At 56.4% G+C, this 23,196-nt stretch overlaps 2 protein-coding genes across 5 annotated transcripts; one reads left to right on the plus strand and one right to left on the minus strand.

Annotated features, from left to right (window-relative positions):
• Positions 1-1,220: 1,220 nt before the first annotated feature.
• Positions 1,221-11,656, minus strand: FRS3 (fibroblast growth factor receptor substrate 3). Of its 3 annotated transcripts, XM_054181329.1 has the most exons (8): positions 11,498-11,656; positions 10,389-10,513; positions 8,838-8,972; positions 8,542-8,630; positions 7,812-7,998; positions 5,640-5,801; positions 4,904-5,061; positions 1,221-4,102 (listed from the first exon to the last, which is right to left on the minus strand). In XM_054181329.1, the coding sequence occupies exons 4-8, from the start codon at positions 8,605-8,607 to the stop codon at positions 3,176-3,178; spliced, it is 1,500 nt and encodes a 499-aa protein (XP_054037304.1). In that variant the 5' UTR covers positions 8,608-8,630; positions 8,838-8,972; positions 10,389-10,513; positions 11,498-11,656; the 3' UTR covers positions 1,221-3,175. The 3 variants fall into 3 exon arrangements, with proteins under 3 accessions (XP_054037304.1, XP_054037305.1, XP_054037307.1); XM_054181330.1 differs by lacking the exon at positions 10,389-10,513 and having other exon boundaries at positions 11,498-11,654; XM_054181332.1 differs by lacking the exons at positions 10,389-10,513; positions 11,498-11,656 and adding an exon at positions 9,290-9,423.
• A 3,202-nt stretch (positions 11,657-14,858) lies between these two features.
• Positions 14,859-22,996, plus strand: PRICKLE4 (prickle planar cell polarity protein 4). 2 transcript variants are annotated; one of them, XM_054180999.1, is made up of 8 exons: positions 14,859-15,144; positions 19,425-19,577; positions 19,827-19,934; positions 20,015-20,152; positions 20,263-20,463; positions 21,100-21,286; positions 21,455-21,772; positions 22,020-22,996. In XM_054180999.1, exons 2-8 carry the CDS (start codon positions 19,428-19,430, stop codon positions 22,505-22,507), a joined length of 1,590 nt encoding a protein of 529 aa, XP_054036974.1. In that variant the 5' UTR covers positions 14,859-15,144; positions 19,425-19,427; the 3' UTR covers positions 22,508-22,996. The 2 variants fall into 2 exon arrangements, with proteins under 2 accessions (XP_054036974.1, XP_054036973.1); XM_054180998.1 differs by having other exon boundaries at positions 14,859-15,140.
• The last annotated feature ends 200 nt before the right edge of the window (positions 22,997-23,196 follow it).

Here is a 23,196-nt window from a genome sequence, read left to right on the forward strand (position 1 = left end):
CTGCCGGAGCCAAGACTGCTGAGCCAGCAGCACCGCTCCCCGGCCCACAGCCACTGGGGAGGACACAACGGGACGAAAAGCAGAGGACGGTGAAGCAAGGCGCCCGCCAGATCACTGTGCACCCAAAGCAGCAGATGCAGCCAGCATCAGCTGTATGTTTTCTCATCTTTAAGATCAAGGAAATCCTTTTTATCCTTTTTTCGAATAGGTGCGGCATCCTCCACTATAAATGGGTACGGGATGCTGTCGGGGAACAGCGATAACATCTCTGCTATGTGCACACACAGCGATCTCCTTGTCACTGCTGCTTTCAGTGTCCTTAGGAGGTTGCAGAGCATCAGATTCGCCGAAGTGGAAACGGAGGCACAAATCGGACAACCCAGTTTGTCTGGAGCACACGAAAGTCAGCAGTTCAAAAGCTCAAAGCCAGCTTTCCCACAGCAAAGCTAATTTAGAGCGACCTAAATGGGATCGCAGCCGGGGCTTGCTGGTATCCCAGCCTTTCCGAGGGACCACCAGCACCACTGTGCTTTCCCCGCTCCCTGGAGCTCACAACACCTACGGACCCTCGCACCAGCCTTGTCCCACCCGGCGGAGACACGCAGTCGGGCTGGTGGCCACAGGGAGCACCCAAGAAGCAGCCCCAGGTCTCGACTGCTCTCTCCCAAGACACAAGCTGCCACCTGACGGCACCTTCCCTGGCATTTAACCAACCTGCAAACCTTCCGTGCAGGTGGGAAAGGGCCCTGACATCCTCCTCCAGAGAAACAGGAAACATTTCATCCTTTTTCCCCTTTCTAGGGGGAAGAGGGGAATAAGTATTTTGCATTTCTCAGCTCAGGCAGTGGAACAGCAGGGTCATACAGAGGTTCCCTGCCCTGTGCTGCCACATGGGAGCTGCTAGGGCTGTCCCGGAGGGTGACACTTACAGCTTAGAAACTCTTTATTTAAATAGTTTATTTAAAGCTTAACGCAGTTAACTTTTATATATATATATATAAACAATTTTTTCTCTCACTTCCCTAAATGAAAGCTAGATTTAGGGGGATACATTACTTGTCTATTTTTTTTTTCCTTCAAATAAAGTCATTTGGTACACATATAAAAATATATTACTTGGGTTTCCTTCCAGTTATGCATCACACAAGGGTTGGGGTGGAGAAAAGAATGGAAGACAAGCACAAGGACTTCTTAAAAAAAGACAAAAAAGGAAAAACCAGTGAATTTAAGCATGTGGTGGACTTTGAATTTATAGTGCAACAGCAGGCAAAGAAATCCATGTTGTGCCGACACAAGCACGGCATTACTCATACGTTTATCACTTTTTGTGAACTGCATGGCACATGTCCTTGCTCCCAAAAGGGTCACATTTCAATATGACATTACAGCACCAACAATAAAAAGGCTGAACTTCAAAAATCTGGAAATCAAGTTTCTGGACCTCAGAAGCCGGGTGTAGCTGGACAATCGGGTTCTCTCCTCTTTCACGCCGGAGGCTCGCCGACTTCGACATCGGAAACATTAGGGACAAGGAGAACACACCGGGGTTTGGCAACGTTTCTGCAGGCAGCAGGATACCTCGCAGAGCACTGGATCTCTCAACTCCTATCCCAGGGAGGAAGATGAAGAATAGAGAGCAAAAAGGTGGGATTCCGGAGTAACCCAGAGCACTTCTGTCTCACTGAAACAGCTTGTAATGGCAAAGAGTAATCCAGGGAGGGATAAAGCTGCAGCGTGTCACCATGCGGAGAGGGGCGGTGGAACATCCTGCAAGGGAAGAGGAGCAGAGACCCTACGCAGGACCTCACACAGAGGCCTGACAGCTCCGCTTAGACTCAACCCTGGTATCAAGAGAAAAATCCACATCAAAGGCCACGAATTTACCCGAGAGCCGAAGTTTAGCCCTTCCAAGTCCGTAGTTGTAGGAAACAAACTGTACATTCACTCAAAACACTGATCAAATATTTCTCATGGATCCAGCCAGGCACGTGGGTGTAGGCAACGACTTTGATACGACTCCAAGCTCGGCTGCCTGGCAGCTCTGCTCCCACTCCCACGTCTCCCGTACCATTTCCCACCCACCCTCTGACAGTCCCAGTTAAAAAAATTTTTGATTCGCAGCTGCTCTTTTCCCCAGCTGCAGCTCAGCAAAGCCACCAACCTCTTCCGAGATCTGTCCCCCAGACCGGAGGAGTGAGCCACAGCCAGTACACGTTTCATATTGGCACCGGTTTTGGCAATTACCACTGGGATGCAAAAGAACATTTAATAAATAAATAAGTAAACAAATAAATAAATCAACAGCACTTCTGAACAGCCACCAAAAAGAACCCTTAAAAATCAAAACAGGATACGGTACAATTGAAGTTTTCTATATCAAACCTCACATCTCTCTCATAGTTGCGGTCTTCCCCTCCTCTTTTCAAGTGGGGTCTCTTCAGGAAATAAGGTTTATGTGATCACAGTGTCCGTGCCCATGGCTGTCCGTCCTCCTCTATTAATTTCTAGGCTTGCCCAATTTAAATCAAATCTGAGAAAGGGACAGAAGTATAAAAAGCTTCTACAAGCTTCAAGAAAATAGGAGAAAGGAACAGGTTGAGGGGGGAAAGACCGCAGCATGAGTTCCTACGTCATCAGGGATCAGCGAAACCCCAAGGCAAAACCCGACTTTGGAGTGGCCTGGCTGCAGGGCTTGCCTGGAGTCACAAGGCATGAAATCCATGGGAACGGGCTTGATTTGCAGTGGAGCTCCTAAAGCAACTCACTTTTGGAAACATGCCTCCACCATGCTACTGCCCTGCCTCTGCAGCCAGGCTGTTGGCACTGCTGGCGGAGCTGCCAGGCGACCAGGAGAGCTAACGCGATCTGAGGCTGTATCCACACAGTGCCGGTACTCTTGCTGGCACCTTCTGCCCATTTCACCAGAAATTTAACCTTCAAACAGTGTCATCAAATATCCGAAATGGCTTTAAAAATGAACTACACAGGAGAGACGGAGAGGGGAAGACAGACAGACAGACTAGCCTTAACATCAGCTGTAGGAGCCACCCCATGACACCAGGTAACGGGGCAAACAGGGAAGCAGAAGGCAATGGCAAATGGAAGTCACACCGGGCAACACACTGAAGGGCAGGTATCGAAGCCATGACACAGTGCTTGCACTTCGCGTTCCCCCTTACAGAGGCAGGTCAGTGCTGTTATGTCGAGTTTTCCGCGAAGTCCCATCATCTCTCGGCAGGGCCCTTTGCAAACTGGACATGGCCGCTGTCTTTTTTAGGTCAATGACCGCGTAGGAGTCCGTCCGGCGGGCTTCGTGGGTGGCAGGAGGTGGGACACGGGGGACCGGTGGGTTCTGATGTCCCTTGCACGGCTCAGCCTCCAGCTCCACCTGGATGTAGTTGAGCTGCCGCGGCTGCTCCGGACAGGGCCGAGGGAAGTCGAAGCTGAAGACGCTGGGCATGCAGGCACGACGAGCCCTTGGCAGGAAGCCACTGCGCCGCTGGCTGCTGCCCCCGTGCAGTGCGGTGTTCTCCGAGTTCATGTAGTTCTGCAGGGGATCTTCTTCACCAGCCTCGGAGTAACCGTTGGGGGAAGGTGTCAGCACATCCCCGGCGCCCGCGTCCTCCTCGCCCCGCCGGAGCGGCTGGCACTCCCACACCGGGGGCAGCGACGGCAAGTTCTCATAGTGCAGCAACGCCGTTCTGCGATGGGAGCAGCCAGATAGGCCTGTGTCCTCCCGGGTGAGTTTCAAGCGCCCGCCTCGGCAGAGAGAGGAGGTGCTGGGGGGCAGCAAGCCGTTGACGTTCTCATAGACGCACTGGGGTGAAGGGCATTCCTCCTCACACTCGTTGTTGTTGTTGTTGGGGGGGCAGAAGTGTGTCCTGCACTCCCGGTGGTGCCGACAGATGCGTCTGTAGTTGGGCGCGGGACCTAACACGAACTTAACCTCCCCTGGCTGTAGAAAGACCTGGGGATTGCGGTCTTCGAGGGAGCAGCTGTGGTTCCTATGGGGGAAAGGAGGGTGGACTTCAGGCAAGGAGTGCATACAATGTCGGCCCCTCAGCTCCTGATCACCATTGGCCGTGTTGACGTAGGTGTGGGACTGCAAGGAGAGAAGCAGAGGGACAGTGAAAGGAGAAGAGACAAGAGCAAAGCAGCTGTCAGCAGCTGAGAAACCAACAGGAACGGAAAAATTGTCAGTGGCTGATCAAGCAGGAGGAGATGAAAGAATTTCCAAAGTTGAAAAGATTTTGGGAAGCAAAACACAAAAGCCATTTCTGATTTGTGGGCTGAAGGAGAGAGAAAAAGGAGTCCAACTGCAGAAGATACACATCATCTATTTCACACTCGATGCACATGGCACAGAACAAAAAGCAAAGCTACTTGCAAAGTAGTTCGTCAAGCAGCTTACACTGGCGATATTGCAGTACTCACACCTACCTGGGCTTCTCTGGTAATGGTTGAGAAGCTGAATTTAGTAGGGAAAAGTCTTAAATTCTAAAACTGAGAACAAGGAGCTGAACATCAAAAAAAAAAAAAATTGTTTGAACTTGTGTATGCCGCTGAACATCAGTTTAGGGGTGGCAGCAATAGCTGACAGATAAGGCAACGTGACTTGGGCTCACAAGCTAAGTGCTGCTGTTAAATAATTGCCACGCAAATACTCGTAGATCAAGGAAGCCAACTCAGACAACCTTAATAGAGCATCTGTTCTAGTGAAGTGGCAGAGAGCAGAAGTCTCCAAGAGTAAAATGAAGCAAAAGAGAAAAAAAGGATGACAAGGTATGAGGATGCCCTGAGCCGTGCTGGAGTAAGAGAAACCTAGAACAGCACAGGACTGCTCGCAAAACAAGCTGCTTGGTCACTGCTTCCGAACAGCGGAATTCAGGACTTCCAGGTTTACCTGCTCATCAGGCCCAATAAGGGCATGAGTAGAGTCTTCGCCCACAGAGGAATGCCTCAGGCTGCTCACGGAGGGGTGGCGGGCTGTGGAGTATGATAGGGTTTCTCCAGGGAAGCTGTGAAATCCGTTGGGAAATCCTGGGACAGTGTACCCCAGACCTGGGAAAGAATCAGGACAGAGACGTATTAGAGCTTTGGTTTGGTACAAAATAGGGTTGACTTCGTTTTCACAGTACACTGACCTCTTAACCGCACCGTGTACGTCAGAATCAGCCCGTCTGGGAAAGATCCCTATGATGAGGTAAGGATAAATACAAGGGCTAGGTCCGCTTATTTATGTCTATTTAAGTCACTCCTAAAGGAGACAGGAATTGAGCAAACACGAATTCTTCCAGATACGGTTTCCTCTAGGAACCGCCTGATCCTTGTAGGTGCGACTTAAAAAAGGCCACTTGGCAGCAGTCCAGATGAAAACCCACTGAAGGGTGACAACTCCGTTGACTATTTGAAGGGCTTTTTGTTGCTGTTCCCTTGGAAACAAAACAGCACATCGCAGACAAGTGGGGCCTTAAAATAAACACGCTGCACGGGGCACATGTGGACATAAATAAACAAGTCAGCAGCGAGGCAGCGCATGGGGGAGATCCATGGGCTGGAAAGGGCGGTTTCACCTGAGCAATCACAGATATTGTCCACGTCTCTGTGTTCCCCTGTTTCTCCCCAAGAAGGAGCCTTACTGTTGGGTGCCTGGGGGGTCCGGGAGAGCTCCCGCTCCGTGGGGTGACTGTTCCTGGTGATGACAACAGGCTCTTCCACTATGTTGATACTGTTACACTGCATCAGGTCCTGGAGGAGGTTAAAGATCTCCTCTGCTCTGGAACACTTGAAGGCAAAAATCCCTGCACGGCAATAAAGAGGAGGGTCAGAAAAGCAAGAAAGCGACCCTGCTTTAATAAGAGTACATGTAATTCCCAGCTCTAAATGAACAGGCAATTCTGATTTCTTTTGCTCTGTTTAACACAATCGACCCACAGCCAGAGGACAACAACCAAGAACTCTATGGGTTATTGCATCGATAGAAACGCAATGCCATGACTGCCATCTGACCAAATGGTGCATTATCACAAGAAAAACAGTGAGCACCCCAGTTATCTTAAGACGATCAATCCCACACGAGCAGAGATGTGAAAGGGACAGGCTAACCGGTCTCGTTTCATCTCTAAACTTCTCTTTTAACTCACTTGGCACCCAGTCCAGTTCTCATTACCAGGGGAAAGTCTATCCATTGACTGCTGGAAGCTGAACTGGGCCCTGTGGAACGCGCACAAGAACGTCATATTTCAAAAATTGTACAGAATTAAACCGTGTCTCCCCAAATGAGCAGCCCAAAGCAGAGCCGGTGTGTGCAGAGCTAACCAATCCCAAGCTGGCACGCACACACACACGCACAAAAGCCATAGCAACGAAAACGGCATGGCAACAACAGCAGCTACCCCAAAGAATAACGTTTTAAAAATTCTGGCCAAAAAAAATAGCTATATCTGCGTTATATAAGGTGTGGAGCAGCACCAGGAAGGACTCCTCCAAATAAAATTAACTAAGCCGAATAAATCCTACAAGGAAAGGAGAAAACTCATCAAAACACATCACCCCCACTTCTGTCTGCTTCAAGACTGATGAGTAAGTATGTGTCTGCCCAAAATTTTGTAATATATGAAAAGCAAACAGCTCCGCTTTATCACCACTACCTGGACGTAAACAAAACCAAAACACACGCAGGGCAGAATTTTGATCACTGATCGGCATCCTGCAAGAGGCAAAACAGAAACTGAAGACAAGCAAATCCCATCGCTGGCAACTGATAAGCACATGACTCCAGGAGAGGAAAACCCCACTCACATAAATATTAAAAAGGAGCATACGGCACTACAGATTTGCGCAGTGCTTTACACAGACACCGAACAGCCATGTGGAGTCCTTCTGGATAAGGAGGAGTTTACAAACACATTAATAGAACGAGGAAACAAACTTTTCTTTCCCAGAGATGCAGATGCCAAGAAAACGTTCAGCTTTTTAAAAGCAAGAGAGACAGACTGGTAAAGGAACTAACAGGCACCATTGTAATATCGGAGTCTATTCCCAGCGTCACTGATGACTTGGCATGTGCTCCTGGGTGACTCACTTCCCTTCTCTATGCACAGCATCCCCGTGCATAAAATCAGTAAAACGTAAGACTCCTTTCCCTCTATGTTACAAAGCGCTGCCAGAGACAAAATGCAAAGCATTAAGTAGAACTTAGCACTAACCAAGGCAGAGAGAACGCACCGAGAAAAACAAAATGTACTCAGACAACTATTGCTACTGACGTGCATTTGGCAGCTCTGTGGAATAAGCGAACCCTAAGAGGGACCTGCAGAAAGGTGCAGGTGATGCCCTTTTGCTTTATCCCCGGATTTAAAAGATGCTTAACAAAGCTTCAGTCTTGCAAAAAAGCGCTTTCTAGCTCCTAAGGAAAGAAGCCCAGCAACGCCTCCTACCACAGCTGTGCATCGTTTGGTACCAAAGCACAGAGCTGACAGCGTAACTAACATCCTCTCTGACATTAAATACACCCCGTCCAGTGCTCAAGGCTGCTTCACCAACTACCCCAGGAGCACCGATGCAGTAGCAAAATGAGTGCTAGATTTATGCCCAGGTCCTGAGCCACAGTGTTGTTCTCATTAGTGTTTTAATCAGGAGTATTAACTATACGTGCATGTACACTCTGGTATTCTGGGGGAACAGAGGCTGCAAAAGAACCTGTTGATTCATTAGATGCAGGAATTTGGGAAGATACAAGCATCAGCTCACTCTGGCTGCCTGGGAACAGAAACCTCTGTGTTCCTCACTCCAGAAACCTCCACACTCACCCTGCCCCGTCTGGCAGCGACGACCGCTCTCGAAGGAGAAGAGGTTGGAGTCATAGCCATAGCGGCGCAAGCAGAGGTAGGGCCACCTGACAGCATCTCGCTTGTGAGTGTGCAAGATGAGCTCCGTCTGTGTCAGCTCCATAATCCCAGATCCCAGCTCGTTACCTTCATCATCCACGTTCGTTACCTGCAGAGGCCACAGAGCTCACATCAGAAAACTCAGAGCATTGGTATCACAAAAAAAGCCCACCCACGAAGATACTGTAATTCCTGTGGATTCCCCCTTCATTTACTGAGATGCCTTTTTCTCTGCTGAGAGCATGAATTCATCGCTGGCAGAAGGCGCCAAGCCGGCAGCCCTGGAGACTGTGTGCTTGGCAGTTCAGCTGATGTGTCTCAGCACAGACGCTGGAACGCAGCCCTGAGCAATAAAAGGCTTCTCTCCAGTTCCCCATTTCCTTGCTCAGGCTAAATCTCAGTGCAGAGGCAATTTCTACTGCAAATACAAACATATTTGCAGCAGAGGTTGCTTAAGGAAAGCGGGGAAAAAAACTAAAAACAAAACCAAAGCAAACCAGTAACACAATTACAAATCTCATCAAGTGAAAGACTTCTCTGCAAGAGCAGAGGTTTTCTTTCCTTTTGTGCCTGGAGTCCAACCCATGTTGGGCTTTGCTAGTAGTCGGTGCTGTCACAGACTCTCTGATGGGGATGACAGTGCAATACTTACCTTAAATTTGGTGGGATGGTTGTCTGGGATGTTGTCTCTGCACAGACAACTGCAGCAGCTCCCCATGACGTCAGGATAAGAGGTAATCCCTGGGGACAGGACACAAAACAGTGGACAATCATATTTTCAAACCAATTACTCCTGTCCTCTCCAAACAATCAGCATTTACAGCCTGTATCCACTTTGATCCCATTGCACGTGGCCCAGTGGGTTTGGACCTCAAATTCTTCAATGTGTTCCTTGATTAATGGACACCGTACAATATAAGGCTAATGAAAAAAAACCAGCTTTCTTACCATTAGGCAATTGTTGGATTTTTTTGGAGGAGTGAGAAGAAATTCCCACTACTGTCCCTCTACCTCCTTCGGGACTTCATGGTAACCAGGTGTCAGAGTCACCTAAAACACAAGGGAAACGGTCCCATCTTCCACCTGAAAAAGAGAATACAATTAAACAAAGTTAAAAACCAGAGGAGATTAAAAAGCAGGAGGAGGAAGGGGGGTGTGTGACCAAAGTTCCCTTCAAACATCACAAGGAACGCAGGCGCATTATTTTTTTTTAAATCAACTACCTGCATTTAAAGGAATATAGAAAATAATTCTGCACAGATCACTCCTGTAATTTCTGTAAAAATAGACAGTCTACAGCTAAAACAAAACTAAAAGTAAGAGACATTTTACTTCTTGGGCTTGGGATCCTACACAGAAGCAGAGTTTATCAGAGCTCCTGTAGTGCGAATAAAACACACCAGTAATACTGAATGGCTGAGGGCAGCGAGGATACGAGGAATCACAGGCATCTGCTGCTTAGGAACGCGAAGGTACCTTCATTCCATGGAAGGTCCTCAAGGGTCAGAGAACCAGCACCCTTTAAAGCAAGTGAACACAACAGCTGTTCTACTTTGGACTAGGAAAAGTAACAAATGCCAGAAAACACAAAAACTCCACTATCTGACAACAGCGAGCAAACGCAAGCACCAAGCAGGCAGGAGTTGCACGTGCCTAGTAGTGAGAAATACTGCTATCTTTGATGCGAACCTAAAGGGCTCCAACATCCACTCTAGGGCAGGGGATTCAGCAGCAGACAACAAGAGAGGGTGCCATGTTTTATTTGGCAAGAACAGCTAACAATCTCTCCATCTGAGGCGTGACAGAATAATGCCATATGGATAACCAGCCTGGCACTAAAGCAGTAAATAAAATGAAAAGGCTATTGGAAACCTCTCACTCTGCCATGCCAGAATCTGCCTCACCAGTCGCTCCAAATTAAACAATGAATCACGGAGTTGCATCTCTGTGCAAAACCACGTTGCACAGATGCCCTCAGGCTCCTTCACGGTGCAGAGAGAGGAGGAAGAGCCAGCGGTGAGCTGACCAAGGGGTCCCATTTTATTTTTTACATCAAAACAGAACATAAATCACCTTCCACTGCAATCCCACGTCTTAGCTTTGGCCCCTGCAGAATTCCCTACCACGTCCTAACCCTGCAAAATTCTACTGAAAAGGAAGGCTTCCTTTTGAGCAAGCTGAAGGAGCTCGGGCGCAAATCAAGTCGGCTGCTGCCTGATCTCCTGCACATACCCCTCACCCCTAACGGTAATAACGCAACACGCTCCCTGTTCAACACCGCATCCTGCTCGAGCCATCCTATTTGTTTTTCTAGACTCAGTATGGATTTACTCCCTCTGACCTTACAGGCTTTAATCAATAATTTAGCAACAGATCCCTCTTTGCTTCATCTAATCTGGTCACTAGGGGCCTTGTCCTCTAGTGTCTCTGCCCTCCCACTCCCATCTCATCAATTCCCTCAGTAAAAAAAAAAAAAACAACTTGTAGAAAACATGTTACCTTTGTCCCCTCTTTCTTCTTTACTCCTCTCTCCCGCTGGTGCTCCCTCCACCCGCTTCTGTCTAACCTGCAGGGGGTTAGGTTGAAGTGCTGTCGCCTATCCTGAACAGCTATTATGGTCAGAACTGAACAAACAAGAAAAAAACCATTGTGAGATCCCTGAAAACTCCCGCGGGTTTCCCGCCACTCCTTGCTGTTGAATATTTTAGTGGCATCACTTTCATGCAGACACTGAGACTCTCAAGACTTTGGTCTTTACTCAGCGCTTTCGACACGCACCTTTCCAACATCAGTTTGCTAGTTTAGAGCTCTAACTAGTTGAACCAAATGCTCCAATAGTCCGTGCAAGAGCACGTGCCTCCTAAGACCAGCAGCCCCATCCTCCCCCCCAGTCCCTCCACCTCCCAGGACCCAAACCTAAATCCTCCTCAAACCTTCGCAGCCCTTCTTGGTCCTGTCTCCAGGCCACAGCTCACCCTTCCTAGGTCGTTCGCTCTCCTCCCAAACCCTCTTGTTCCCACAGAGGCTCCATCCGTACCCCCCAACCTGCAGAACACGCTTCATGCCTCCATGCTCCAAGCGATCCTTCTAAACCCGGCACTGAACACGGGGGACCACCCAAAGGACCAGGGCACCCCAACACCACCGGGATCCACCCTGATGGCCCCGCACATGGACACCTTGCGTGGAAACGCACATGGCCCCACACGAACCCACTCGTGACAGACAGCAACGGACCCACCGGACACCCCCCCACCACCACCAGCATGGGAGAGAGGAGAGGGGGTGCAGGGGGGCACTGCCGGGGGCAAGAGGGGCTGCTGGCAAGGAGAAGGGGATGGAGGGAGGAGGAAGGGGCTGCTGGCAGGGAGGAAGGGCTGGAGGGAGGAGGAAGGGGCCTGCACAACCCTTGGGGACGGGGGGCATGGGGAATGGGGGGGGTAACGGGGAAGGGGACGCGAGGGGACACCGGGTAGTGCGGAGGGGGTGCGAGAGGACACCGGGGAGAGGGGACAAGGGGTCGGAAAGGAGGCAGGGGCCAATGCAGGCGGCCCCGGGCCGAGGCGCGGTGCCGGTGCTGAGGGAAGGCCCGGGCCGCGGGTCTGTACCTGAGGCGCTGCCCGGCTCCGCCGTCCGGGAACCGAGGCCCGGGCCCCCGCTACCGGCCGGCCCCCGGCCCGGCCCGTCCCCCGCCCGGCCTGCCGGGTCCGGGCTCGGGCTGGGGCTCGGGGACCGGGTGCGGGACGGGCCCCGCCAGCGCCGCGTCCCCCCAGCCCGGCCCGGGCCCGCCGGGAGCAGCGAGTTCGCCGGCCGCCGCCTAGAGCGTCGCGGGCTGGGAGGACCCGGACGGGCGGCAGCGCGGCCGCCAGGGGGCGCGCCGGGCCCGCGGCGCCGCGGCCGCCGGGGGCGTGGCCGGGGAGGGGGCGGGGCTATGGGCGGGGCCATGGCGGGAGCGTAGCGGGGCCAGGGGATGCACTGGGAGAGTTTGGGGGGCAGCGGGGGGGTCGGGTGTCCTGGGGCAGTGGGGGCTGAGGGGCAGAAGGTTCTATCGGGGGGGTCAGTGGAGGGGGTTGGGGGGTGTCTGGGGGTAGGGGATGCTCTAGGGGGGTCATTGGAAGGGTATTTGGGGTTCCGGGTCACAAGCGGAGGGGGACTGGGGGGGTCTTGGGCAAGGGCATGTTCTAAGGGGATCATTGGAAAGGGATTGGGGGGGGGTCGGGTTGGGGGATGCTGTAGGGGGTTCAGCGTAGGGGGATTTGGGGGGGTCTGGGGCTGGGGGATGCTCTAGGGGGATCATTGGAAGGGGATTTGGGGGGGTAGGGTTGGGGGATGCTGTAGGGGTGTCAGTGAAGGGGAACTGGGGGGGACTGGGGGGGTCTGGGGCATCAGTGGAGGGGGATTGGGAGGGTCTGGGGCAAGGGGATGTTCTAGGGGGATCACTGGAAAGGGATTTGGGGGGGCTTGGGTTGGGGGATGCTGTAGGGGGGTCAGTGAAGGGGGACTGGGGGTGTCTGCGGCATCACTGGAAGGGGATTGGGGGAGTCTGGGGCAAGGGGATGCTCTAGGGGGGTCAGTGGAGGGGGACTGGGGGGGTCTGGGGCAAGGGGATGCTCTAGGGGGGTCAGTGGAGGGGGACTGGGGGGGTCTGCGGCATCACTGGAAGGGGATTGGGGGAGTCTGGGGCAAGGGGATGCTCTAGGGGGGTCAGTGGAGGGGGATTGGGGGAGTCTGGGGCAAGGGGATGCTCTAGGGGGGTCAGTGGAGGGGGACTGGGGGGGTCTGGGGCAAGGGGATGCTCTAGGGGGGTCAGTGGAGGGGGACTGGGGGGGTCTGAGGCAGGAGTAGGTGCTGGGGGGAGTCAGAGGAGGGTGATAGGGGAGGGGTCTGGGGCAGGGGAGGGTGCTGAGGGGTCAGTGGAGGGGGACTCTGCACCCAGCTGCCCCCATTCACAGCATCCCCGTGTACCGCCCACCCCAGTTCCACCAGTATCAGAGCACTAAAACAGCACAGTCACGGCAGCTCGGTGATGGGGTCCCGCAGGCGGCTGCAGCCCCGGACCACCTCGATGGGTGCCCGAATGCTTGTGATGGGGCTGTGCAGGGTCCTGACTCAGCCCTGGCACCCCTGAGCATGTGATGTGCTAATTAATAACACCCATGGGACGAAGCACGGCTTCCTGGCCAGGGACACACAGGGGGGCTGGCCTGCCCTGCCCGCAGGACAACAGGGAGGCCAGGAGGAGAGGCAGGCTGGGCTGCGGATTTTCCAATTGTCATTTTTACACTCGCAATTTTTACAATTGCAATCGCTCCGCGATTATTATCCCACCCGCGCTGTTACGGCACAGAGCTGTTGGACATCAGCCAGGGCTTCGGAGAGGCGATGGGGGCTACCGGCTCCTCGGCCATGACATGTGAGCGCTCCCGGTCTGCTCCAGCGCCGAGTTGTGTGACTGCAGCCCTGCCTTTTCCACCGGGACGCTGCCGGCCGTTCACTGGTTGCTCCGCCGTGTTTTGGCAGGCGGGAAGCTGGCGGGCCAGCGTCCTGCCCGTCACATGTGCACGCTCACCCAGCGCCCGTGGGGGACCTCGTGGCGTTTCCAAGGCGGCAGCTTTGGTGGGGGCTGGTCCCACCTCGGAAAAGCCCGAGTGACCCATCTGTCGAGTCTGAGTCCCTGTGCCCGGCCGGCCTCCTAACGAGGACTTTGCCCATTAATTTTTCTGCCATTCAGAGGGACAGTGGAGCGCAGGCAGCAGCCACTTCACAGTCTGGGCTGGGAGCTGGCAGCGGAGAGGAGGGGGGGCCCACCACCACCTGGTGGTACAAAGTCCATAGCAGCAAACGCGTCAAGACAAAGCTGTGGAGACCAACCTCCCACCAAAGCCAAACAGCGGATTTACTTCCCCGGTGCAGATCTGAGACCTTAAAGGGTCCCTGGGGAGTTGCAGCGCTGATTCAACAGCCTGGAGGGGACCCCTCTGCGGGGACACGGAGAGCGGCAGCCTGTGGAGATGCTCGCCTGCCTCTCCTCCTTTTCCTCCTGCTTTTTTCCCTGCCCAGGTGATTTTGCAGAGATATAAACCACCAGTGAGCAGGGCAATAACCTGTGCACCAACACCCCCCTGCATGGCCTCTCCCAGCAGTGCCACCAGCTCTCCAAGGAGCCTGGCCACCTCCTCTGACAAATTACCATCAATTTACAGATCTAAATTGCAGTCCTGACCCTGGTCTCAGGGACCTACATAATGCAGAAGACACCTGCATCCCTTGGGGCTCCCAACGGAGCCCCAAAACAAGACGCAACTCCTGGGCAGCGAGATGCCCCCATCACGTGGGCAGCAGAGGTCTGGTCCAGTCCCTGTAGATGTGGCTTTTTGGGAGGATGCTGTGTCTGCGCCCATCCCCAAAGTCACAGCAGCAGGCAGGAAAACCTTCTGGCATGTGAGAAATACACAGAAATACAACAAAGAGGCTTTGCCTTGCGTCGGAGGCTCTGATAAATTTTACCCCGACTCTTGCTCGAGTGCAATTGCTGCAGTCAAAGATGGTTTAAATGACTTTTAGGAGACTCGTCAGGTGTTCAGGGCTTAGGAAAACTAGGACATCCTGACTTGCCTCTGGCTAACTCCTTTGTGAGAGCCCAGCCAAAGTTTCTCCACCTCTAAATTGGGGTGTAATGACACTTCCCCTCTTTCATGAAGCTTCGACTCTTTCTGATCTAGGTAGGAAAATAAATCACCGCGCGGCTCATAAAAGCCATCAAAACGGCAACCTGGGGTGAACTGAGCCGCAGATGGAGGGAAGGGCGCGGACACTCGGAAAATGAGAGGTAGGGAGAAAAACAGATGTCATCTAGAGCTCATTCCCCTGTAGGGTTAATGTACACCCCCCCCCCCCCGCCATCCTTTGCTCTTCCCCTCCCTGCCTGCCGCTGGGAGTCCCTGCCATTGGCTGTCTCTGTAGGTTTAGGCTAAAAAGCCTGTAATTAGGACCCCGGCTGACACAGATCCAGTTTCCTGGGCAGGCAGATTAAAAAAAAAAAAAAAAAATAGAAAGAGAGAGGAAAAAAAAAATGTTTCCCTGACTGAGCTTGGATGTTTTCCTTTCGCTTTGCAAAGTTTTCCCTGCCGAGCTTCCATTCCCTCGCCTCCTCCGGCGCGGGGCGGGACGGCGGCGGCCGGAGCGGGGCTGGAGCGGGCGGCGGAGCCCGGAGCGGCGGAGCCCCGGTACCGGAGCGCGGGGAACGGGCAGGTAGGTGAGGCTGGAAACCTTTCCTGGGGTCGGTTCTCCCAGCAACGTGCTGAGCTGGGGGAAGGAGACGCTTCGGAGCGGAGTGGGGGGGGGGAAGGGGGGGGGGGGCGCACCGGGGAGTCCCGTCCGGGAATTGTTGGAAGGGGAAGGGGGGGCGAAGGCGGGGAGAGGGAGGGTGGTTTTGGCTGTTGTTCTCTGGGAGAAATAAACAGGGGGAAGCAGAATGGTATCGCTGCCCCCGCGGTCTTTGTTTTCGGGAAAACCATCCCCTGGGAGCAGGAGACAGCGTCTGCTCCGTCGTGCCGGACTCTGCCATCCCGGGCTGTGCGGCCACCTCCCGAGCAGGCAGGTGCACGGGCATGGGGCTGGCAGGGCCGCCCCATTCCCTCCACCAACGAGGGTCTCCGGGAAGGGGTTCTGACTCCGCCATCCCTCCTCCACCCAGGATTTGGCGGGAACGGGGCGTTTTTGGGGTTGGTGATGGTGCTTTCCACTGGAGGCACTGGGCCCCATCACACCCTGACGTGCCGGGATGAAATCCGGTGGCTGCGGGGGAAAAGGAGGGGTGGCAGGTCGCGGTTTGTACCCACGGATGTACAAATGGCTGAATTATGGCAGGTTAATGGGTTACTGCTCCCTGTCGAGCTAGGGCAGCCGGCCACACGTGTGCTCTCAGGATGGGGGAAAACACACTAAGAAAAGCCCTTCGCAACACGCACATCCCCCTGCGAGCAAACAGGCCACGGCGTTGGCCACGCTCCCCTGTGGTGACATGGAGGACATTGTGCCACATGGCACAGCAGGATGCTAAGACCCTCCCCAGTCATCTCGGGGGCTGTGTTGCCCCTGTCCCTGCTAGCCCACGGCATGGCTGCACCCAGCCAGCGGCCACCTCATGCCATCACAGGTCCAAAAGCCACCGCAGGCTCCTTCGTGAGACAGGCTCCAGCTTGGGCAGCATTGCAGGACGAGCTGCTCCGGCTCGCCTTGCCAGACCTCATCTTATCTCGCCCCAGAAGAGATGCATCTTTATTGCTCTGCATCTTTATTTCCACGTACCTTCATTGCAGCTGTGTTGACAGGAGCTCAAGCAAAAACAGGTTATCCTGTGGGTGAGGTGGTGAACAACAGAGCTAAGCCCCTGGAAGCTGCCAGTGCTTTTTGGGCGCTTGAAAAAGGGATCTGGTCTCTTTGGTGATGGCGAGCTGTTGTGGTTCCTCAGGGTTGTGGAGCTGGGGAGTGTTCGGTGCTTCTGAAAAACAGGCTGGAGGGGTCTGAAAGCAGGTCTCCTGTCATGGAGAACTGACTTCATAAAACCAAAGGCTGTGGCAGAGACGCAGATCAGCCCCTGGCTGCGCTGGGAACAGGGAGGCTGCGCTGAATGCGAATGGGCCGGGGTGGCTGCACTGCAAGTTAATGCGTGACCTTGGCAGGAGAGGGCTGGGAGCCCACACACGCTCCCACAGCCAGCTGGGGACGGGGGCTGCTCCTGGGGAGCCAAATAAGATCAATATTTCCATGAATGTTAGCCCCTCATACCCAGGGAGCTGCGACCGCTTCGCAAAGTGTTGTAGCTACTGTGGGAAACGTGCTCAGAACTGCAAGGGGGATCCTTTGGGGCTACCGAGCCAGGCAGTGCCAGCATCAGGACCAGAGCCTGGGTGGCTGTTTGCAGCCATACTAGCACCAAAAGGCTGCGAGCGGGCAGGGGAGCATGGAGAGAGTTGCCCATCTTTCGGAGAGCTCAGGGGAAATGAGCAATCACAGTCTGGAGGAGCTCCCACGGGCAGGACGGGAGGCTTTTAAAGCAAAGGCAAATGACAGCCAGTGGCATTCAGCCTGCCCGACTGGTCCCTCGCACGTCCCTTCTCTGGGGACGCACCAGCAGCGCTCGGGTCTGCGCTGGCGGGGAGGAACGGCTCCCCAGAGCGCCCTCCTGGCACCTGGTCCAGGCTCTCCTGTCGCCATTTTTGAGGGCAGGGGCATTGGAGCATCCCTGTATCCCTTTTGCAGGCCAGCAGGGAAAGGCAATAGCAGGACTGCCTGGAGACGGTGAGGGAGGGCAGGAAGGAAGAGGGGACAGGGATGGGGAGCAGAGGAGACGGACCTGTTGGGGCTGCCTGGCTCCTTAGCATGGGAGGCGCATAACACTGTCACCGTCTGGGGCTAATTACAGGGACTTGTCTACAGCCCAGACGGCTGCCAGCCGGCATAATCACATCAAACCGGGCTGGGCTGGGCTCTCCAGCACAGCCCCATGGATTCACGGCAGCCCGGAGCCCTGCCCTCTCCGCTCTCCCCCAGCATCACCCCACTGGGCTCCCTGCCGATGGTCCTGGGACAAGGTGCCCTGTGCACCCTGCCGCGGAGCCAGGGCCACGCAGGCACCACCAGCTCTGCTGAGTCCGCAGAGCATCGGAGGGGTCTAATTAGAGCAAAGCCCTAACAGATTAGGCAAACGCAGCTTGGAGGCTTTAATAAGCCAAGCATAGCCCAGGACTGCCCCCCGCCTCCCATGGAGAGGGAAAAGCAGAGACGTGTTACCCAGACAAGGCAGCAGCAGGGCTGGGACCCATCACTGAGCCCACGGAGGTCACCATTCAGCATCCCCAGGGACACACACGATCCTCCTGCGCAGCTGGAGAGCCGAGGCTGGTTACTGGCCTGACACCAGAGGTAGTGGTAGAGTGGTCCTTCACCAAGTCAGCAAGGCCAGGACCCTTTTTGGGCTGCAGATACACAGAAACGGGTCAGATGAGTTCATCCCTATGCAGGTCCCAGAGCTGAGCACAGCTTTAGAAATCCCTTTACAACCAGCTCCTTGCATTCTTCCTGCACTAACCCCAGGGCTGGCAGATCCCAAGCCCCCAGGAAGGAGCAAGCAGCCCTTTTGCTTTATCCCACTGATTAGCCAATCTGCAGCGTTAATCATTAACCCTGGTGCATGGAAGGGAAATCTCAGCTGCCCGGGCTGATCCCACCCGCTCCCAGCTCCAGAGCTGGCTGTGTGTGGGTGCAACGTCCCGGCACCCCAGGATGCTGTGGTGGAAGGAGCGCACTGGGAGCAGAGGCAGGGGCTGGGCTGGGGGTGTCGAAGCTCTTTAGTGGGAGCCATGGGGTTGCGGCTGCTGGTGCTGCCCAGGATGGCCCTGACACCAGGGGCAGGGGGGGATAAACCAGACATGCAGAAATACCACCCCAGTGCGGAGGAGTGAACTGGTCCTCACAGTGGCAGTGATGCAGGAGGACCTAGGTGCGTGGCCTGGGGGTTTTACCAGCCCTCAACCCTCAGCCTGAGCCCCTGCCAAGCCGCTTGCTCTATAAAACACTTTCCAGAGCAGTTGATCAATCCACAGCGGGCACTGGGGTGCATCCAGGGGTGTCCTGGGGCTGTTTGGTTGCAGCACTGGGACTTGCCCCCAGAGCAGTGGCTCAGCTCCATCCCACCCGCATCCCACCCTCGCTCCCCAGGCAGGGGCAGGAAGCACGGGCAGAGGGCGTCGGGCTCTGGGCTGGCATCCAGGGAGCCCCAGGAGCCACCACATCGCCATCTCGCCTTTGTTTTGGAAAGCCAAGCCAGGAAGGAAGCGAGCGGTGAAAAGCGCCGCGTGGGGAGGAGGGGACGGGACCGGACGGGTTTCCACCGCGTAACCATTAGCCAGGCGAGGTGGTGGCGGCTGGGCGAGCCGGCTGCCCAGGCAGGAACAGCCGCTCAGGGCAGAACAATAGCAGCCCGAGGGGAATAAATTATTTTCCACTGAATTGGGCTAGACCTCGGTCTCCTCCCCCTGCCCCGCTTGGGGATAGACCACTAGAGCAGGGATTAGCAAAGGACTGGCGGCATCCAGGGAAAATCTCCCACTGTGGGTGAGCGAACGGCCGGTGCTGTTTCCCAAAACCCATTCCGGCTTGAGCACGGATACCCAGGGTCTTCCCTGTCCGGGTTCACCCCATCCCCGTCCCATCAGCGCCTCCTGCTCGGCAGATAAAACTCCAGCCCTGCCAAGAACCCATGTCCTCAGTGTGGGTTTGCAGAGAAAGGAGCAGCCCCCAAAAGCCCTTGGATTTCAGTGGTTCAGCCAAAGCTCTCGAGGTCGTGGTGCTGCTGAGCATCGTCCCTGTGGGACCTGCCGCGGGGTCGCTCCCCGGGACGAGGGGCTGCTTGTCCTGCTGCCACGTGGAGACATGTCCGCACTGGGCAGGTGGGATGTTACGTGTCCTGGGGATGGACCCCTGCTCCCCGCTTTGCCAAGGGTCTCACCAGCTCTGCTCCTCTCTTCCCAGCTCATGTCCCTGCCGAGCCCCGCATGGCCCCAGCGAGACGAGCCTCCCCCCTGCGGCACCGCCACCGGCCTCCCGCCGGCCTCCTCCGACAGCGACTCCGGCTGTGCCCTGGAAGAGTACCCGGAGCCCCCCGCGGACCCCACTCCCCCCGAGGTGGGCAGCACCCCAACTCTGCCAGGGCTCCCTTTGCTCCCCGCTCTCCCCCAGCCCTTGCGGGTGCCATCCACGGGTGGTACCCGCCGCCCTGGGATGAAACACATGTTTTGGTTGGACTGGATGATCTGAAGGGTCCCTTCCAGCCTAGGCGATTCTATGATTCTATGATTTTAGCAGCCTCAAGCAAAGCAGCTTCATCCCCCTAAAAATCTGCTTGTGTTTCTCTCTCCCGCGCGACATGCCAAGGTCCCGGTGTGCTTTGGCACCCGCTCGCCCCAGCCTGCCTCTGCCGCCGACAGGATCCGACTCCGCGCCAGAGCCCTCCTGCAGCAGCTGCCCCCTCAGGACTGCGATGTAAGACGCCTATTTGCTGGGTGCTGCCCACCCTGGGCTTCACCCACCGTGCTCCCCCTCACCTCCGCCTCCCCATGCAGGAGCGGTACTGCCCCGACCTCGCGGAGGAGGAGAGGAGGCAGCTACGTGCGTTCAGCGCCCAACGGAGACGGGAGGCGCTGGGACAGGGGCTGGCATGTCCCGTGCCAGGTCCCTGCCATGGCTGTCCCTGCAAGAAGGTGAGGCATCGCCCTCCCCCCCGCCGGCACTGGGCAGGACCTGTTCCCCAGCGGGGACCCGTCCCCAAAAGCCAGCCTGGCCCCAAACCCCGCGTCCCTCTGCCTTGCAGTGCGGCAGGAGGCTGAACAAAGGGGACCCGGGGATTTCGGCATCCCGGCTTGGCGACCAGTTCTGGCACCCGTCCTGCTTCTCCTGCCACCTCTGCCACCAGCCCCTGGTGGACCTCATCTACTTCCAGCAGGACGGGAGGATCTACTGCGGTCGGCATCATGCCGAGCTCTTCCGACCGCGCTGTGCCTCCTGCGACCAGGTGGGTGCCGGGCAGAGGAGGGGCTTTTACCTCCCTTTTGCTGTTGTTAAATTGCCCAGGGGCTGCAAACGCAGCAAGAGCCGCTGGTGGACAGGAGGAAAGGTTTGAAAGGCTGAGGGACTTGGGTCTTTTTAGTCTGGAAAAAAGATGACTGAGGGGGGATCTTATCAATGCTTACAAATACTTAAAGGGGGGGTGTCAGGAGGATGGGGCCAGGCTCTTCTCAGTGGTGCCCAGGGACAGGACAAGGGGTGACGGGCACAAACTTGACCATGGGAAGTTCCATCTCAACATGAGGAGGGACTTCTTCACCCTGAGGGTGGCAGAGCCCTGGCACAGGCTGCCCAGAGAGGTGGGGGAGTCTCCGTCTCTGGAGACATCCCAGCCCCGCCTGGACGCGTTCCTGTGCCACCTGCTGTGGGTGACCCTGCTCTGGCAGGGGCTTGGAGGGGATGATCTCCAGAGGGCCCTTCCGACCCCACCATTCTGTGATTCCTCCCTGAGCCTTGCAGAGCGCCCCATGCCTGTGTTAAGACACGGGGGCTCTTTCTCTCTCCTCGGCACAGCAAAGCATCCTCTGGGCTACGAGTTTTCTAGCTGGGTGCTTAGAGGATGGGTTCCTTTTCCCTGCTCCAGCTGATCTTCATGGAGGAGTGCATCGAGGCGGAGGGCCGGCGCTGGCACCTGGAGCATTTCTGCTGCTTGGAGTGCGATGTGCCCCTGCGCGGGCAGCGCTACGTGATGAGGAGCGGCCGGCCCTGCTGCCGCGGCTGCTTCGAGACCCTCTTCGCCGAGCCGTGCCAGGCCTGCGGGGACCCCATCGGTACGGCCCCCGTCGTCCCACCCCCCGCCCCCAAGCCCGGGGCAGGGTGCAGGCGGGACGTGGGCTGGGAGGGCTGCGGAGCCAGAGCCCCGCGGCTCGGTGCGGAGGACGGGTTTTGGCACACGGCGGTGGGAAGAGCCTCCCCGTTCACCCGCGGTTGCCCCTCAGGTGCTGACAGCGAGGAGGCCACCCACCAAGGGCTCCACTGGCATGCCCGAGCCGCCTGCTTCTGCTGCAGCCTCTGCCGAAAGCCGCTGCGTGGGCAGCCCCTCACTTCCCGCCGCGGCCGGCTTTTCTGCTCCGAGACCTGCAGCCTGGGACGGGATGCATCCTCCACCGCCTCCGACTCCTCCGACTCGGCTTTTGCCTCGGCCCCGTCCCCTGACTCGACGCCCCTCGCCCGAGCCGGCCCCGCCGGCAGGACCGCACCGGGGACGGGCAGCAGCTCAGTGGCCAGAGGGTGCAGGCAGAGGGTGGAAGGGGCCGGTAGGGATCCTGCTGCTCTGCCTGCAACGTGGCGGGAGGGGAGGGGGAGCAACACCAGACTCTGCTCAGCCCCTGGGTACTTCATGGGGTACATTGCATGGATGCAGCCCAAGGAGCCCCCAGCAGCGCTGGCAGCTGGGGTTTGGTTGGTACAAGCCTCCATTGCCCCCCGGGGCAGCACAACGGGCTGTGGCAGGGCAGGCTCAGCCTTCCCCTTCCTCACCCACCCTTGCTTTCCTTCTTCCAGAGGCGTTTCTGGATCAGGCCCCTGTGCATCCAGCGTTCAGGAGCCCGGAGGACCATGGAGCAGCCACTAAGGAGCGGAGCAGGGATGCTGTGCATGCAGGGATGCTGGGAGCACCAGCCGGCCACCCCTCTGGCCTCCAGCCCAGCACAGAGGGTCCCAATGGGCCTGGAGCCTTGGGCCACCCAGTTTCGGGGGGCCCTGACCCCCGAACACCCACAGGCAATGGAAACCCACACTTCCGAGCAGGCACGTCCCCTGCCCAACACAGCCCACAGCCGGAGGACGTCGACCTGCAGGACATCACGGAGGAGGATGACTCCTGGTGTCCCACCTGCTCTTCATCTTCGGACTCGGAGGAAGAGGGCTTCTTCTTCGGGAAGCCCATCCCCAAGCCCGGGATGAGCTCCCTGGGCAGGGAACCCCTGGGGAGGGCCGGGGGCAGGACGGTGAAGCCACGGGGCAACAGCAAGCACTGCAGTGTGTCCTAGCAGCGGGGACAGGGGGTCTTCGACTGGCACTGCCACCCTGCCAGCCCCTGCCGGGTCCTGCCAGCCTCTGCCATGGTCTCAACACTTTCCAAGTGCATTTTGGACACAGCCCAAGCCTGGTGGGGAGAAGCCGCTGGGATCCTTCCCCCGGGCGGTTGCTGGCAAAGCACAGCCTGCAATTCCTGCTGGCCTTTCCCGCAATTAGGAACAGGTAAATCAGGTAGGGAGCAGAGAGCCGGCAGCCCGCACCAGGGCATGCTCTCTGACTCCCACCTCAGGCAAGGCGGCAGCCCCGGAGAGCAGCCGCACGCAGGGGAGGGCAACCGGGCGCTTAGGATAAGGGCAGCTGCCTGCATCGCCCCGCTGGGGACCCACAGGGACAGGAGGGCTGCTGGCCACCAGGGTCGGATCCTTCCCTGGGACACCTCCTTGAAGAATGAGCACTGTTGCCAGATGCTCTCCATCCCTGGTGACACCGTGTCCCCCTGCCACGGCGGGGAGGGGATGGGAGGGGACCGGGGGGCAGCTCTGCTGCTGCTGCTGCTGCTGACAAAGCTCCAATAAAGCTCAGCTGACGCCTGAACACAGGAGAGCCAACACATCTGCCCTGTTCCTCCCCACGCCAGGGTCATGGCCACCAGAGGGGGGTGATCCCTGGGGGCAGCTGCTGCTCTCCGCTGTAGCTGGGG

Source organism: Rissa tridactyla, chromosome 21 (assembly GCF_028500815.1).
Source record: "Rissa tridactyla isolate bRisTri1 chromosome 21, bRisTri1.patW.cur.20221130, whole genome shotgun sequence".
NCBI lineage: Eukaryota > Metazoa > Chordata > Aves > Charadriiformes > Laridae > Rissa > Rissa tridactyla.